At 50.0% G+C, this 16750-nt stretch overlaps 1 protein-coding gene across 1 annotated transcript in view; it reads right to left on the bottom strand.

Moving 5' to 3' along the window:
- The window catches only part of IPO13 (importin 13), a 78938-nt gene extending 62785 nt beyond the window's left edge, over nucleotides 1-16153 (bottom strand). Inside the window, exons 1-7 of the mRNA XM_089663600.1 lie at nucleotides 16018-16153; nucleotides 9617-9737; nucleotides 7562-7709; nucleotides 5204-5385; nucleotides 4051-4077; nucleotides 3792-3926; nucleotides 1302-1445 (exon numbers count right to left, since the gene is read on the bottom strand). Coding sequence (XP_089519726.1) covers nucleotides 1302-1445; nucleotides 3792-3926; nucleotides 4051-4077; nucleotides 5204-5385; nucleotides 7562-7709; nucleotides 9617-9715 — 735 coding nt within the window. The 5' untranslated portion in view covers nucleotides 9716-9737; nucleotides 16018-16153. The remainder of the gene's footprint in view (nucleotides 1-1301; nucleotides 1446-3791; nucleotides 3927-4050; nucleotides 4078-5203; nucleotides 5386-7561; nucleotides 7710-9616; nucleotides 9738-16017) is intronic.
- Nucleotides 16154-16750: the final 597 nt, after the last annotated feature.

Raw genomic sequence — 16750 nt, 5'->3', positions numbered from 1 at the left:
ACCCCTTTTCCTGTCCAGGCCAATTTTCAGCGCTGTCACACTTTGAATGACAATTGCACGGTCATGCAACACTGTACCCATATGAATTTTTTAGCTTTCTTTTTTAGACAGTTTTTTACATTTTTAATTATTTATTTTTTCGGGGGGTTTTCTGTTACATACTGTCACCCTAGCAGTACAGTGTCACCATAGTGACACTGTACTACTTGTGGGGGGTGATGAAGATTTTTTTTTTTATTTTTTTTTTTTTACACCGATTGCTTTTACACCTATAAAGGCTGTAAAAGCAATCATTTCTCCTCTCTGGCTGCATTCTTGCAGCCATTGAGAACTACGGTGTGAGCTGTGATTGGTCACAGCTTGTCACATGGTACAAGGCTGTTCTCAATAGCCCTGTACCATGTGACCTCTGTGACCATTCACAGATTTCACAAGTAGTAAGCAATGATGTCAAGAAGTGGAGGGGGAGAGAGAGAGGGAGGAGAGGGGCAGAGAGAGAGGGAGGAGAGGGGCAGAGAGAGAGGGAGGAGAGGGGCAGAGAGAGAGGGAGGAGAGGGGCAGAGAGAGAGGGAGGAGAGGGAGGAGAGAGAGGGAGGAGAGGGAGGGAGGAGAGAGAGGGGGGGAGAGAGAGGGGGAGAGAGAGGGGGGAGAGAGAGGGGGGTAGAGAGAGGGGGGGGGAGAGAGGGGGGAGAGAGAGGGAGGAGAGAGGGGAGAGAGAGGCGAGAGGGGGAGAGAGAGGCGAGAGGGGGGGAGAGAGGGAGGGGGGAGAGGGGGAGAGAGGGAGGGGGGAGAGGGGGAGAGAGGGAGGGGGGGGGCGAGAGGGAGGGAGAGAGGGGGGAGAGGGAGGAGAGGGAGGGAGGAAGGGGGAGAGAGGGGAGAGAGAGGGAGGAAGGGGGAGAGAGGGGAGAGAGAGGGAGGAAGGGGGAGAGAGGGGAGAGAGAGGGAGGAAGGGGGGAGAGAGGGGAGAGAGGGGAGAGAGGGAGGAAGGGGGGAGAGAGGGAGGAAGGGGGGAGAGAGGGGAGAGAGAGGGAGGAAGGGGGGAGAGAGGGGAGAGAGGGGAGAGAGAGGGAGGAAGGGGGGAGAGAGGGGAGAGAGAGGGAGGAAGGGGGGAGAGAGGGGAGAGAGAGGGAGGAAGGGGGGAGAGAGGGGAGAGAGAGGGAGGAAGGGGGGAGAGAGGGGAGAGAGAGGGAGGAAGGGGGGAGAGAGGGGAGAGAGAGGGAGGAAGGGGGGAGAGAGGGGAGAGAGAGGGAGGAGAGAGAGTGAAGAAAGGAAAAGGAAGAGGATCAGCTTGGTTGACTCACCGGATTGGGTCCATGTGCTACCGGCAGCTTCTTGACCTCTGCTCCCTCGTGCTCATCATCATGGCAGCTGATGTCCAATGTGGTGAAGAGGTTGGAGAGGAGGCCGAGAATGTGGATTATCGCCAGCTTATTAGAGGGGTTCGGCTGCACAGAAAGAAAAAAATGGAATGACATTATACAAATACAAACATCATCATAAACTTCACACACAACTCCTGGAATCCGGAAGCACAGATATATTGTACAAAACCTTCACTCAAACATGACTACTGCATAAAATAAAACTTTCATTTACCATAAGAATTTCTGGAAGTGACAGGAATAGAACTCGATGCCAAGACCGTTGTAAAGCCTTCAGCCATAGCAGCCACGGCCTAAGCCACATCCAGCAGCATACACATTACCATCCAATGAAAATGCCCTTTAAAGAGTCGTGCACTGGACGAGAGGACCCTGAAAACAGTCCATTGCCAGAGCATGGGAAAGCCCCGTCTGCAGGGAAAGCAGCCAATCGAGTAAGAAAAAAAAAAAAGTTTTTATTGTCCTTCCGCCAGGCCTGAACAAGCATTTAACCCTTGCATTGTGGGACAGCCCCACTGAGGGGGAAGGTGTTTACCTTTCCCAGAGTTAGACTTTAAAGTTACATCAGTGTTTTTAATACATGCCAAAGGATTCCCAAAGCCTGAGCTATAGAACTCTATAGACAGGCTTTTTTCCTGCAGCTGATAGGGAGATTCAAAATTGTGTTCCAAAAATGTTTATAGCTCCATCTGCTGGCTAGCAATGAAAATAAAATATAAAAAAGGTACAGTTACTCTTTTTTTTTTTGTTTTTTCTTTAGTTAAATAAGTGTTTTTGTCCCGACCATACATAAAATATATACAAAACCGTACATTCGCTTTATATGTGTAATTCCAGTCAACCTAACTAAGCCTAAACCTACTCCCACCCCCATTCTATCCACCCTGTAAAAGGAAAGATGTGCATACTTACCTATTCTGGAGTCCCTCCGGCCCGATCACATGATCTCTCCATCGGCGGCTTCAGTGTAGAGGCGAGAGCAGCGACAGCGACTGCAGAGCCTAGGCGAGGATGTCACCCATAGACGTACTATGGTGCAGCCATTGTCGGTGGTCCCTCCTCTACACGGAAGCCGGTGCTGTGACCCGATCATGTTACCGGACCGACTTCAGAAAAGGAAGGTATTGGAAACTTTCCTTTATGGGTTAGATAGAACAGGCCAAGAATAGGGGCGGGAGCAGGTTTAGGCTTAGATTGTGACCGGAATTCCACTTTAACCCCTCGCCCTCCAGAGGATTTCCCCTTCTTTCTGACTAGGCTATTTTTTGCGTTGCGGCGCTGCGTTACTTTAACTGACAATTGCGCGGTCATTCAGCGCTGTACCCAAATTAACGTTATGTCCTTTTTTCCTCACAAATGGAGCTTTTTATCGGTGTTATTTGATCACCTTTGCGGTTTTTATTATTTGCGCAAAAAAAAAAAAAAAAGGACCAACAATTTTGAGAAAAAAAAAAAAACAATATTCTTCACTTTTTGCTATTAAACATGTCTAGTGAAAAAAATGTTAAAAAATCAAATTTCGTCATAAATTATAGGCCAAAATGTCTCCCGCTCCATGTCTTTGCTTAAAAAAAAAAATCCCAATACGTGTAAATTAATTGGTTTACCTGAAAGTTATAGCGTTTACAAATGGCGGTATAGATACTGGATACTGGAATTATTTTTTTTTTTCCGCTAGTGATGGCGGCAATCAGCGACTTACAGCAGGACTGCGGCAGGCAATCTGACACTAGGGGGAGCTGACTTGGTGTCACGGACATCCCCACTGACACCAATACAGTGATCAATGCTAATAAAAAGCACTGACACTGTACTAATGGCACGGGGCAGGAAGGGGTTAACATCTGGGGGCGATCAAAGGGTTAACTGTGTGCTGTTTTACTGAAGGCTGTGTGTGTGCTTTCCACTGTAAGCACACTGCTATGCAGAGCCATACAAAGCAGTGTGCAGGAGCTGACAGGGGAGAGAGATGTTTTGTTTACATACAGCTCTCATCCCCATCGGAAATGCTCGGCGGTCACCGGGTGCCGGCGAGTAATCACCGGACCCGGTGATTGACAGCCGAGGCTGTGAATAGCGGCACAGGTAGGGCACGCGCCCCTTGCCTGGAAATGCAAAATCCCATATATAAAGATATATATATATAAAAAATGTATGTGTATGTATATATATATATATATATATATATATATATATATATATATATATATATATATATATATATATATATATATATATATACATACATACATACATACATACACACACACATATACATACATACACACGTGATTTTGCGCACCCCTGCCGCCCTGTAGTCGTACATCTGCTATAGGGCGGTGGGAAAGCGGTTAAGCAATCACTGTTTTCCACAACATGAGAACAATGGACATGCCGAGCAGCACTCACCGTCTCATCAGCCAACTTCTCCAGCTGCTGGATATAGGGGGTGATGAGGGAGTGTAGGTTGCTGAGAATCTCCTCCACCTGCAGGGCCGATAACAGGAAGCCCAACGCCTGCATCAGCCACATACACTGACTGGTCTGAAAGAGAAGATCGATATAATGAGGAGAACAGACAAGGAGAACACGGCCCCCTCCCCTTCATAACACTGATAGGTTGGGGCAAATCTTCAAGCTGTACAGACAGGGGAGATCTCCCAATTACCTTGTGAATCTGTTTCAGCAACACGTCCTGCAATGTGAGAAGAAAAAATATTTTAGTGAAGGAAGAGTCTCCGTATAATACACACACAACAGAATTCTACGCTTACAGGAGGTCCCCGAGACCAGTCTGACTATTTATCCCAGGGGAACACTTGAATTTCCAGATCTCAGTAATTCACTCATTCATTGGTGGTCAGTGGGAAGAATGTCTCTTACATTGGGGGTCAGTGGGAAGAATGTCTCTTACATTGGGGGTCAGTGGGAAGAATGTCCCTTACATTGGTGATCAGTGGGAAGAATGTCCCTTACATTGGGGGTCAGTGGGAAGAATGTCCCTTACATTGGGGGTCAGTGGGAAGAATGTCCCTTACATTGGTGATCAGGGGGAAGAATGTCCCTTACATTGGGGGTCAGTGGGAAGAATGTCCCTTACATTGGGGGTCAGTGGGAAGAATGTCTCTTACATTGGGGGTCAGTGGGAAGAATGTCCCTTACATTGGTGATCAGTGGGAAGAATGTCTCTTACATTGGGGGTCAGTGGGAAGAATGTCTCTTACATTGGGGGTCAGTGGGAAGAATGTCTCTTACATTGGGGGTCAGTGGGAAGAATGTCCCTTACATTGGTGATCAGTGGGAAGAATGTCTCTTACATTGGGGGTCAGTGGGAAGAATGTCCCTTACATTGGGGGTCAGTGGGAAGAATGTCTCTTACATTGGGGGTCAGTGGGAAGAATGTCCCTTACATTGGTGATCAGTGGGAAGAATGTCCCTTACATTGGGGGTCAGTGGGAAGAATGTCCCTTACATTGGGGGTCAGTGGGAAGAATGTCCCTTACATTGGGGGTCAGTGGGAAGAATGTCCCTTACATTGGGGGTCAGTGGGAAGAATGTCCCTTACATTGGGGGTCAGTGGGAAGAATGTCCCTTACATTGGGGGTCAGTGGGAAGAATGTCCCTTACATTGGTGATCAGTGGGAAGAATGTCCCTTACATTGGTGATCAGTGGGAAGAATGTCCCTTACATTGGGGGTCAGTGGGAAGAATGTCCCTTACATTGGTGGTCAGTGGAAAGAAAGTGCTTTTCTTTAGTGAATAGAACGCCATGCGTACACATAAATGGATAGCAGTAGATGGAGTCTGCAGTATTGTGTTACCTGGGACACAGCGACAATGTTGGCAGCGTACGGGAGAAGGTCGTATTTGCATTCCCGGCAGATTTTCTTTAGCGTGGAGACACTGGACACAGACAGTTCAGGATTCCCCAGAGCGTGGAGGACGAGCGGTAACACCTTACTGATCATGACTGGGTGGTCCGCCAGCCATTCTGCCAGTGCCCCTAAGAAACACACAGAGAGGGAGAGTGATATTAGCAATATTTCTCTTCTTTCCTCGTATTATAATCAGCCACCTCCAAAAGTGAGCTGTACAGCTGCAATAGTCGTTCATACATTTGCAATGGTAGAAAACGATCTTAATCGAATTAAATCGATCGAATCAAATCTGAACTGTGGGTGAAATCTTTGTTTATATAATGCCCCCCCCTCCCCCGCAGTATTATAATTAAAAAAAGCTCTGCCTGCAATGTTCTCTTCCTCTCTGATGCAGTCGACTGCAGTAACTCAATTCCACCACATGATGTCCTCAGTCCCTTCCCACCACCACCTACTAGCCCATTAGGACCTTCTTGACATCGGGAGGCGGGCATTCTGAGCATGTGACCCCCTGTGACTGGCTGTCATAGCAGTCACATGATCAAAAAGCTCCCAATGGCAAGTAGAGATCAGGAGGTTTCAGGTAACCAGGGGCGGACTGAATATTTGGAAACTCGGGCACTGCCCGACGGCCCGGGGTCAGTAGGGGCCCCCATGAGATGCCCCTGGTACCTTTTTCATAGGCTTTTTTGAGTTTGGCCAAGGACACAGGGGCCCCATGATCCCCTATTGCCTGGGGGCCCATGAGTTGTCAGTCCACCCCTGCAGGTAACCACTGGTAGCTGTGCCGGAAGCATGTATGGCGCACGCTCTCAACACAGCATTGTTTATGTTTTGGATGTATATATATGCACACATCCGGCAGGAAGAGGTTAAACCCAGAAGATTATACATTGTATTATACATGGAGATCATATCCCCCCCTTATGTATTATACATGGAGATCATATCCCCCCCTTATGTATTATACATGGAGATCATATCCCCCCTTATGTATTATACATGGAGATCATATCCCCCCTTATGTATTATACATGGAGATCATATCCCCCCTTATGTATTATACATGGATATCATATCCCCCTTATGTATTATACATGGTGATCATATCCCCCCTTATGTATTATACATGGAGATCATATCCCCCCTTATGTATTATACATGGAGATCATATCCCCCCTTATGTATTATACATGGAGATCATATCCCCCCTTATGTATTATACATGGAGATTATATCCCCCCTTATGTATTATACATGGAGATCATATCCCCCCTTATGTATTATACATGGAGATCATATCCCCCCTTATGTATTATACATGGAGATCATACCCCCCTTATGTATTATACATGGAGATCATACCCCCCTTATGTATTATACATGGAGATCATATCCCCCCTTATGTATTATACATGGAGATCATATCCCCCCCCTTATGTATTATACATGGAGATCATATCCCCCCTTATATATTATACATGGTGATCATATCCCCCCTTATGTATTATACATGGAGATCATACCCCCCCTTATGTATTATACATGGAGATCATATCCCCCCTTATATATTATACATGGTGATCATATCCCCCCTTATGTATTATACATGGAGATCATATCCCCCCTTATGTATTATACATGGAGATCATATCCCCCCTTATGTATTATACATGGAGATCATATCCCCCCCTTATGTATTATACATGGAGATCATATCCCCCCCTTATGTATTATACATGGAGATCATATCCCCCCTTATGTATTATACATGGAGATCATATCCCCCCTTATGTATTATACATGGAGATCATATCCCCCCCCTTATGTATTATACATGGAGATCATATCCCCCCCCTTATGTATTATACATGGAGATCATATCCCCCCTTATGTATTATACATGGAGATCATACCCCCCCTTATGTATTATACATGGAGATCATATCCCCCCTTATGTATTATACATGGAGATCATATCCCCCCTTATGTATTATACATGGAGATCATATCCCCCCTTATGCACGTGCGAGTGCAAAAAGCCAACACAAAAAAATGCACTTAGGGGTGTGCTTTTGTCAACCACCCGAAGGGGTAGGACCTCTACTCTGATCCCCCGGGGTGCAAGGCTCCTGACAGGCACAAAGGGTTTCCAACATGGTCCACCAAGCCAAAATGCCTGGCAGACCCCTCGCCTTCTGGCCGCCACATGTTGCTCTGCTGCAGTAAAACTGCGATAGGTGGTTTGCAACCGGTTAAAGAAAAAAAAAAAAACAACTGTTAAAAATCGTCTTTCCTTACCGATCGTAAACATAACTGTGTCTGCAAGTTGCACGTTGTTGATGTTGATCCGCGGGATGAGGCCGATGAGCCCCGGGACAACGTCGGAATAGTTGACGTCAACAGTCTCGGCTATGGACTGGAATCCATACAACAAAGCTTCTGTGTGCTGGAGGAGAGAACAATCCCATTATTACCAAGGCTGAGTATCCACAGGACGGGACACATGGAACATTCATTGTATTTGGGGTCATAAGAGCCTCTTCTATTCATGAGTGATGGAGAACCAGTTCACTAAGCATTTGAAGTCTTCATTATATAGCAGCTGGATATGCAGAGGAAAGCAGAGCCAGGCTCTAGTGAAAAGAGTGGGGGGGGGGGGCAGGAGAGTGGGGGTCTCCACACCCCCAAAATGTTGGGTTCTTCCTCCTGTTTTCACCAGGGTCTGGTTCTGCTTCCCCTCTCATCATTCTGTCCGAAGTATCACATTTTTGTATGTATTTCTGCACGTCGGGTGTTACATGACTAAGTGGTGCTCCGTTACCTATGTGCGTGTGTATGGTTTCGGGAGTTCACGGAGAAGCAAATACCTGCATCATGATTGGTGGGAATTGCCAGACGTGGATAGTTGTGCCTTTTGTGTAATTGTGGACCCACTGAGAAGGAAAATCAGATTCATGTACAGTTCTTACAGGCAGCTCTGTCAGCCATGGTATGCCCTTGAGACAGGGCCAGAAAACGTGCCCCCTCATATCAGGAGTTGTCAGAGTGCCCCCTTTACACAAGGGTACTCACCACAGAGCCCCCCTTTACACAAGGGTACTCACCACAGAGCCCCCCTGTACACAAGGGTACTCACCACAGAGCCCCCCTGTACACAAGGGTACTCACCACAGAGCCCCCCTGTACACAAGGGTACTCACCACAGAGCCCCCCTGTACACAAGGGTACTCACCACAGAGCCCCCCCGTACACAAGGGTACTCACCACAGAGCCCCCCCGTACACAAGGGTACTCACCACAGAGCCCCCCTTTACACAAGGGTACTCACCACAGAGCCCCCCTTTACACAAGGGTACTCACCACAGAGCCCCCCTTTACACAAGGGTACTCACCACAGAGCCCCCCTTTACACAAGGGTACTCACCACAGAGCCCCCCTTTACACAAGGGTACTCACCACAGAGCCCCCCTTTACACAAGGGTACTCACCACAGAGCCCCCCTTTACACAAGGGTACTCACCACAGAGCCCCCCTTTACACAAGGGTACTCACCACAGAGCCCCCTTTACACAAGGGTACTCATCACAGAGCCCCCTGTACACAAAGGTACTCACCACAGTTCCCCCTGTACACAAGGGTACTCACCACAGTGCCCCCTGTACACAAAGGTACTCACCACAGTTCCCCCTGTACACAAGGGTACTCACCACAGAGCCCCCTGTACACAAGGGTACTCATCACAGTGCCCCCTGTACACAAGGGAACTCACCACAGTGCCCCCTTTACACAAGGGTACTCACCACAATGCCCCCTTTACACAAGGGTACTCACCACAGTGCCCCCTTTACACAAGGGTACTCACCACAGTGCCCCCTTTCCACAAGGGTACTCACCACAGAGCCCCCTGTACACAAGGGTACTCACCACAGAGCCCCCTTTACACAAGGGTACTCACCACAGAGCCCCCTTTACACAAGGGTACTCACCACAGTGCCCCCTTTACACAAGCACTACAGGTTGTATCAGGTCCAATAAAAGTTTTTTGGGTTTTTTTTACCTAGACAACAGGTCAGGAAAGACAGCCAATGCATTCTGGGAACTCGACTTCCAGCAAAAGTATAAAAAGGGGATTAGAATGACCACATTGACCACAGCCAGCCAGATCGGTGTCCGGTGATCATTCTAATCCTCCGCCAACAAGAAATTTAAATTTGGCAAAACCTCCCCAGCCCAAATCCCAGCAATACTCGCAAAGGGGAGGAGCATTCACCAGTAATTCCGATAGTGACCAATGTTTATTTTTATCTCAATTTATTACAAAAAAATCCCCTTTCCTGGTGTCCTAAAACCTACCTGCCAGGACGTGGGGTGGTCTGAGGAGGTCAGGAGGCGCCCGAGTTTATCATACAAGTTACTGAGCAGCTCAGCACCGAGCATCTCATAGACATACATGAGGGTATCCGAGATGTCCACTCTGTAGGAGAAGGAAACACGGGTTATTCACATGTCAAGTGCGGGTGACACACGCCATGGTTGTCTTAACCACTTCAGGTCCGGACACTTTCCCCCCCTTCCAGTCCGGACACTTTCCCCCCCTTCCAGTACGGACACTTTCCCCCCTTCCAGTCCGGACACTTTCCCCCCCTTCCAGTCCGGACCCTCTCCCCCCCTTCCAGTCCGGACACTCTCCCCCCCTTCCAGTCCGGACACTCTCCCCCCCTTCCAGTCCGGACACTCTCCCCCCTTCCAGTCTGGACACTTTCCCCCCCTTCCAGTCCGGACGCTCTCACCCCCTTCCAGTCCGGACGCTTTCCCCCCCTTCCAGTCCGGACGCTTTCCCCCCCTTCCAGTCCGGACACTTTCCCCCCCCCCTTCCAGTCCGGACACTTTCCCCCCCCCCTTCCAGTCCGGACACTTTCCCCCCCCCCTTCCAGTCCGGACACTTTCCCCCCCCCTTCCAGTCCGGACACTTTCACCCCCCTTCCAGTCCCACCCCCCTTCCAGTCCGGACATTTTCACCCCCCTTCCAGTCCGGACGCTTTCCCCCCCTTCCAGTCTGGACACTTTCCCCCCCTTCCAGTCTGGACACTTTCCCCCCCCCTTCCAGTCCGGACACTTTCCCCCCCCCCCTTCCAGTCCGGACACTTTCACCCCCCTTCCAGTCCCACCCCCCTTCCAGTCCGGACATTTTCACCCCCCTTCCAGTCCGGACACTTTCCCCCCCTTCCAGTCCGGACACTTTCCCCCCCTTCCAGTCCGGACACTTTCCCCCCCTTCCAGTCCGGACACTTTCCCCCCCTTCCAGTCCCACCCCCTTCCAGTCCGGACGCTTTCCCCCCCTTCCAGTCCGGACGCTTTCACCCCCCTTCCAGTCCGGACGCTTCCCCCCCTTCCAGTTCGGACGCTTTCACCCCCTTTCCAGTCCGGACGCTTTCCCCCCCCTTCCAGTCCGGACGCTTTCACCCCCCTTCCAGTCCCACCCCCCCTTCCAGTCCGGACACTTTCCCCCCCTTCCAGTCCGGACACTTTCCCCCCCTTCCAGTCCGGACACTTTCCCCCCCCTTCCAGTCCGGACACTTTCACCCCCCCTTCCAGTCCGGACACTTTCCCCCCCTTCCAGTCCGGACAATTTCCCCCCCCCTTCCAGTCCGGACACTTTCCCCCCCCCTTCCAGTCCGGACACTTTCCCCCCCCTTCCAGTCCGGACACTTTCCCCCCCCTTCCAGTCCGGACACTTTCCCCCCCCTTCCAGTCCGGACACTTTCCCCCCCCTTCCAGTCCGGACACTTTCCCCCCCCCTTCCAGTCCGGACACTTTCCCCCCCCTTCCAGTCCGGACACTTTCCCCCCTTTCCAGTCCGGACACTTTCCCCCCCCTTCCAGTCCGGACACTTTCCCCCCCCTTCCAGTCCAGACACTTTCACCCCCCTTCCAGTCCAGGCCAATTTTCAGCCTTCAGCGCTGTCACACTTTGAATGACAATTGCGCGGTCATGCAACACTGTACCCATATGAATTTTTTAGCATTTTTTTGAGACAGATAAAGCTTTATTTTGGTGGTATTTATTAACCACGGGGATTTTTATTTTTTTAGCAAATGAAAAAGCCCAAACATTTTGAAAAAAAAAAGTGCTTTAAAATTTTGCAAATAAATATTTCATCATAAATCTTGGCCAAAATGTATTCCGTTATCTTTTTAGTAAAAAATAAATAAATACATAAATAAAAATAACCCAAATTAGTTTATAACCAATTTAATGTTTACATTTTTTTTTTTTTTACATACCGTCACCCTAGCAGTAATTTCTCCAGCCATTCTTGCAGCCATTGAGAAATACTGTGAGAGCTGTGATTGGTCAAAGCTTGTCACATGGTTCAAGGCTGTTGTGAATAGCCCTACCATGTGACCTCAGTGATCATTCACAAGTAGTAAGCAATGATGCCAGGAAGTGACATCTTGCTAACTACTATTCATGTGATCACTAATTGGCCAAATCAGTGATCACATGATCGGGACCTCAAACAAAGGTCCCGTACGACGATCGGTGTTCCACTGTGTCCGGAGGACACAGCGGGCACCGGATCGCGGTGCTGCGCGCTCCTAGGGAGCACGCACAATCAGGGGGCGGGGAGGCCGTTTATAAACGGTCACCCGACCCTGCACTGCCACCGTTCGGCTGTTTGGGGGCTTGATTATATACACCTGTGGCCATGGAGGGGATTGGAACACTTGAATCACATGATCTGGAGGGCGGAGCCCAATACTTTTGGCAACATAGTGTATCTGAAAAAAAAAAGAACACATGGAATTTCCCAAGCTGTATTTTATATAAGGTTTGAGAAAGGAAAGCAGGTCCTACGGCCAATGCACTTTGTTCAATGTCGGAATCACATGCCTGACAAAGGGGTCCTGCGTTGCTCCAAAACATTGTCCCTCAACCTCTGTGATGTGATCATTGAATAACCGTTTGGATGACATTTCCGAGATCAGTGGTGTGCTGGTGATATACGGTATACGCCTGCTTATCACATTACCGCTCTCCAGCTGGTAGTTGCTACAGAACCCGATTCATTTCCTACCATTGCCAAGAATGTGTGCAATGGAAATATTATATGTGATCTGTATTGCTCAACGTCAGGGAGCCCAGCCAGAAGGGTCTTCCTTCCCCTCCATCTGTACACACATTGCTCCTTGGCAGGAATACAACACCGAGGAACACTGTACACCTCAGGGTATGAATGATCAAGGTCAGGCCTGGGGGAAGTAGGCTTGTAACCAGGGATGGGGGTGTTGGCTCTGCACCACAATATTCCTGGTATAGATCCTCCTCTGAAGAACATGACTTGCTCGGCTAGGTTCCTGTACTGGCATGCTGTGCTGCTGACAAGATAATGACAGATTACTGTCAGGCAGAGTGACGGGCTACAAATGGCCGAGACACTCCCCATACATAAAGAAAAAGCTCAGGCACAGACATTACAACCCCCGTTTTGTGGTCTGCAAGGGACCCTTCCATTGAAAGCACTAAGTGCACTAGCAGCTCCTAGTCCTTACTTGAAGGTTGCACCTCCACCACTGTCCAGAGACAGTACCGGGGGGATGCGCCTCCACCACTGTCCAGAGACAGTACCGGGGGGATGCGCCTCCACCACTGTCCAGAGACAGTACCGGGGGGATGCGCCTCCACCACTGTCCAGAGACAGTTCCGGGGGGGATGCACCTCCACCACTGTCCAGAGACAGTACCGGGGGGATGCGCCTCCACCACTGTCCAGAGACAGTACTGGGGGGATGCGCCTCCACCACTGTCCAGAGACAGTACCGGGGGGATGCGCCTCCACCACTGTCCAGAGACAGTTCCGGGGGGATGCGCCTCCACCACTGTCCAGAGACAGTTCCGGGGGGGATGCGCCTCCACCACTGTCCAGAGACAGTACCGGGGGGATGCGCCTCCACCACTGTCCAGAGACAGTTCCGGGGGGATGCGCCTCCACCACTGTCCAGAGACAGTACCGGGGGGATGCGCCTCCACCACTGTCCAGAGACAGTTCCGGGGGGGATGCGCCTCCACCACTGTCCAGAGACAGTTCCGGGGGGGATGCGCCTCCACCACTGTCCAGAGACAGTACCGGGGGGATGCGCCTCCACCACTGTCCAGAGACAGTACCGGGGGGATGCGCCTCCACCACTGTCCAGAGACAGTACCGGGGGGATGCGCCTCCACCACTGTCCAGAGACAGTACCGGGGGGGATGCGCCTCCACCACTGTCCAGAGACAGTACCGGGGGGATGCGCCTCCACCACTGTCCAGAGACAGTTCCGGGGGGATGCGCCTCCACCACTGTCCAGAGACAGTTCCGGGGGGGATGCACCTCCACCACTGTCCAGAGACAGTACCGGGGGGATGCGCCTCCACCACTGTCCAGAGACAGTACCGGGGGGATGCGCCTCCACCACACCATTACTGCCCAGCGATGGTATGTGGGAATGTCACTTTGGGTGGGGGCGGCGGGTATGTTCTACGAGAGAGGCAGAGGTTGGCTGGGTAATGCTTTGTGTGGGACAATTTGCTTGGGGAACGGTGTGAGTGATGGCACTGGGGGACTGGAAGTACCGACTAACTTCGAAGTCCACCCGTCTGGGGTTTCCTCCTGCGTTAGTCTCCTGCCGAAAGGGGAGATATGTGATGGGAGTCACTTTGGGTGGGGGGCCCATGGAATCCAGCTCCCTTTGGAGAGGTGAGGAGACCTCTGTCTCAGCTCCCCATATCCCTATTATGTGTAAGTCACCCTGTGCCTATTAGGGGTACAAGGTGATCTGTCCTAATATTGGGGTGGGTGGTTGTTGATTGTTTAATGCCATGTGGCTGCATCTAATTGTTCTTGTCAGGGACCGCCACGGCTCCGTCCCCGGCGCATGCGCACTAGCGGCGGTTCACGCCGGCACACAAGCACCAGATCCCGGCGGCCCGCGGCTGACCGGAAGCAGCGCATGCGCAGTAGGAGCCACGGGCGCGCCTCGGGCGGCCAATGACAGCCCGGGGGCGTGTCCTGGGCGGCCAATGACAGTGCAGGGTGCGATATTTAAAGATGCCCTGCACTGTCACAAATCGCCGCAAGGTCTGATCTGTTACCTGTCGTTACCTGTGCCCTGTGATTAAAGACCCGGATTGTTTGACCTTCTGCCTGCTCCAGCCCTGACCCAGATTATCTGACTATGCTGCCTTCTCCTGTGTTTGACCCGGATTGCCCCTGACTACGCTGCCTTCTCCTATCCCGACCCCCGGCTTGTTTGACCATTCTGCGGACCGACTCCGGTACTGACCCTGCGTGTGACCTGACCACTCTCTGCCTGCCGTCTCTGTACCTCGCCATTCCCCACGGTGACAACCGCCGGTTTATCCTGCCTAGTCCTGCCGGCCTCCTCACATCTGGCTCTATTCTGCCTTACTCTCATCCCCGGAGGCTCCCTCTGCCACTGGTGGTATTGCTCGGAGGTCGTGACCTGGTCCTGGTTCTGCTCCAAGTCCATCCCCACCATCAGGGGCCCTGGTGAAAACGCAGACCGGGACTTAGACTCCACGCTCCGGGTGATTCCGCCTAGTGGGCTGCCAGAGGTACCACCTGGCGGATCTGTAACAGTTCTGTTGTGTGTCTTGCTTTGGAGCAAACTATTATGGGATGTACGCGTTTGTGTACTGGCTTGGTGGGGGGTGTTTCCAGCAGACCTCCTGATGGGACTGTCTGTTGGTGTGTCTTTTGTTACTAAAGGTAGATTGCCCCACCCTGTGTCATTATGCAGGGAGACGCTATTGTCCTCTGAGTGTATATATCTTGTATCTGTGTTAAATTAAACTAGTCTATTTCCTGGTTTACTTCAAGACTGGTATCGTCTAGTCTTGTATGGTCAGCAGTGGTGTCTGTGGTCGGTGTTAGGATATCACTTCCCTGTCCGAACGGAAGTACTCAGCACAGGCTGGGACGGTTCCGTTACAGCCGCCATCATACCATCACTGCCTGGCAACAGTCCTGGGAGATGAACTTGTGCCACATCAACACTGCTCAGTAATATGGGTGAATGTGCCTTCACCTTGCCACCAATGGTTCAAGATGTGCCTCCACCAGATTACCACTGCCCAATGACAGATCAGGGGAATGCGTCCACCATACCATCACCGCCCAACGAGGGGTGCAGGTCACATGACAAACTTCCCTTTCCTGTGATCCCCTCCGCCACTGATGCCACCCAGCCAGTCACTGTGCCCTTCTCTTTACCTGGAAAAGGTGCCCACCTCTTCCACATTTTCTTATTTATTTAACTAGCTGTTATTTTTACAAAAGTTGAAGTGACGATGCTACTTTTTTTTTTTTTTTTTTAATTTATTTATTTAAATGGTTTGGTTATTGAAACCCTTTGCACTTAACTGCATGAATCCCTAGCTGCTGCTTCATGGATGCTCTAGAGGAGAATTTTGACCCTCTTATCCCCCCCCAGATTTACGCCCCTGCTCGTGACAACACTACACAATACAAAATTACCATGATTAACCATTTATGGTTTTGAAAAATCACTTCAATTACTTGGTTATTCAATCTAAAGTCTTTCAAAGATTTGATCTCCAACATCGAATGTCTTCAGTCACTTTAAATTTCAAGGCCCCACTATTCCTATCAACAGTATTAGGAGTGCATAGATGGGACAATAAAAACACTTTGAGATAAAAAACCATCAACGCCTGTATATTATATCCCAGTACCTGTAGATTCGGAACTGTTCCTTCTCGTCAGAGGACCAAGATGCATACTCATCGTCTGCAGGGAACTGCGCCTTTTGCAGTAACACATCCACCAGCTGGAAATAGACCGGCCTATATACCTGCAGATACACCGTCTGCTTCTCCGTCTCAAAAGACAGGATATCGTCCTGTGTGGGGGGAAGAGAGGAGGAAAGACTAAGAACGACCCGAGTGATGGACTCAAAATGTGGGGGTGCTGGAATCGAATTGATAAATGTTCCAAATCAGTCACGTAACTGTAAAGTATGGCAGGTGGGACCCCAACAGGGTTCCTCAAGGAGTCGGTTATATGGAGCGAAAAGGAAGACAAGAGTTCCAAGCCATAGGGACTGATCCAGATACAACCTCTCAGAATAAGGGGAATCTATCAAAAGTTGATAGACGCGTTTCAGGGGTTATGTACAGATTCTCCTTAGGAAAAAAAAAGGATAAGGGATCCCTTAAAGCTTGCTGCCGGGCAACCTAACTAAGCAATCTTCTAACTATGGCTCATAAAGAATTAAAACCCAAGATGAACCATCCTGTCCAGACCCCTCTCATGCAATATATACAGTTGTGTTCAAAATAATAGCAGTGTGTTGAAAAAAGTGAATAAAGCTGAAAATCCTTCTAATAGCTTTTATTTCCATCCACACAAATGCATTGGGAACACGACACATTCTATTCCAAATCACAACATGAAGAAAAATACATC

The sequence above is a fragment of the Staurois parvus genome, unplaced genomic scaffold, assembly GCF_062004578.1.
Source record: "Staurois parvus isolate SC_StPar_1 unplaced genomic scaffold, SC_StPar_1.0 ptg001727l, whole genome shotgun sequence".
Lineage (NCBI taxonomy): Eukaryota > Metazoa > Chordata > Amphibia > Anura > Ranidae > Staurois > Staurois parvus.
Note: the sequence above shows the minus strand (reverse complement) of the source record. Positions and strands in the feature narration are given on the sequence as shown.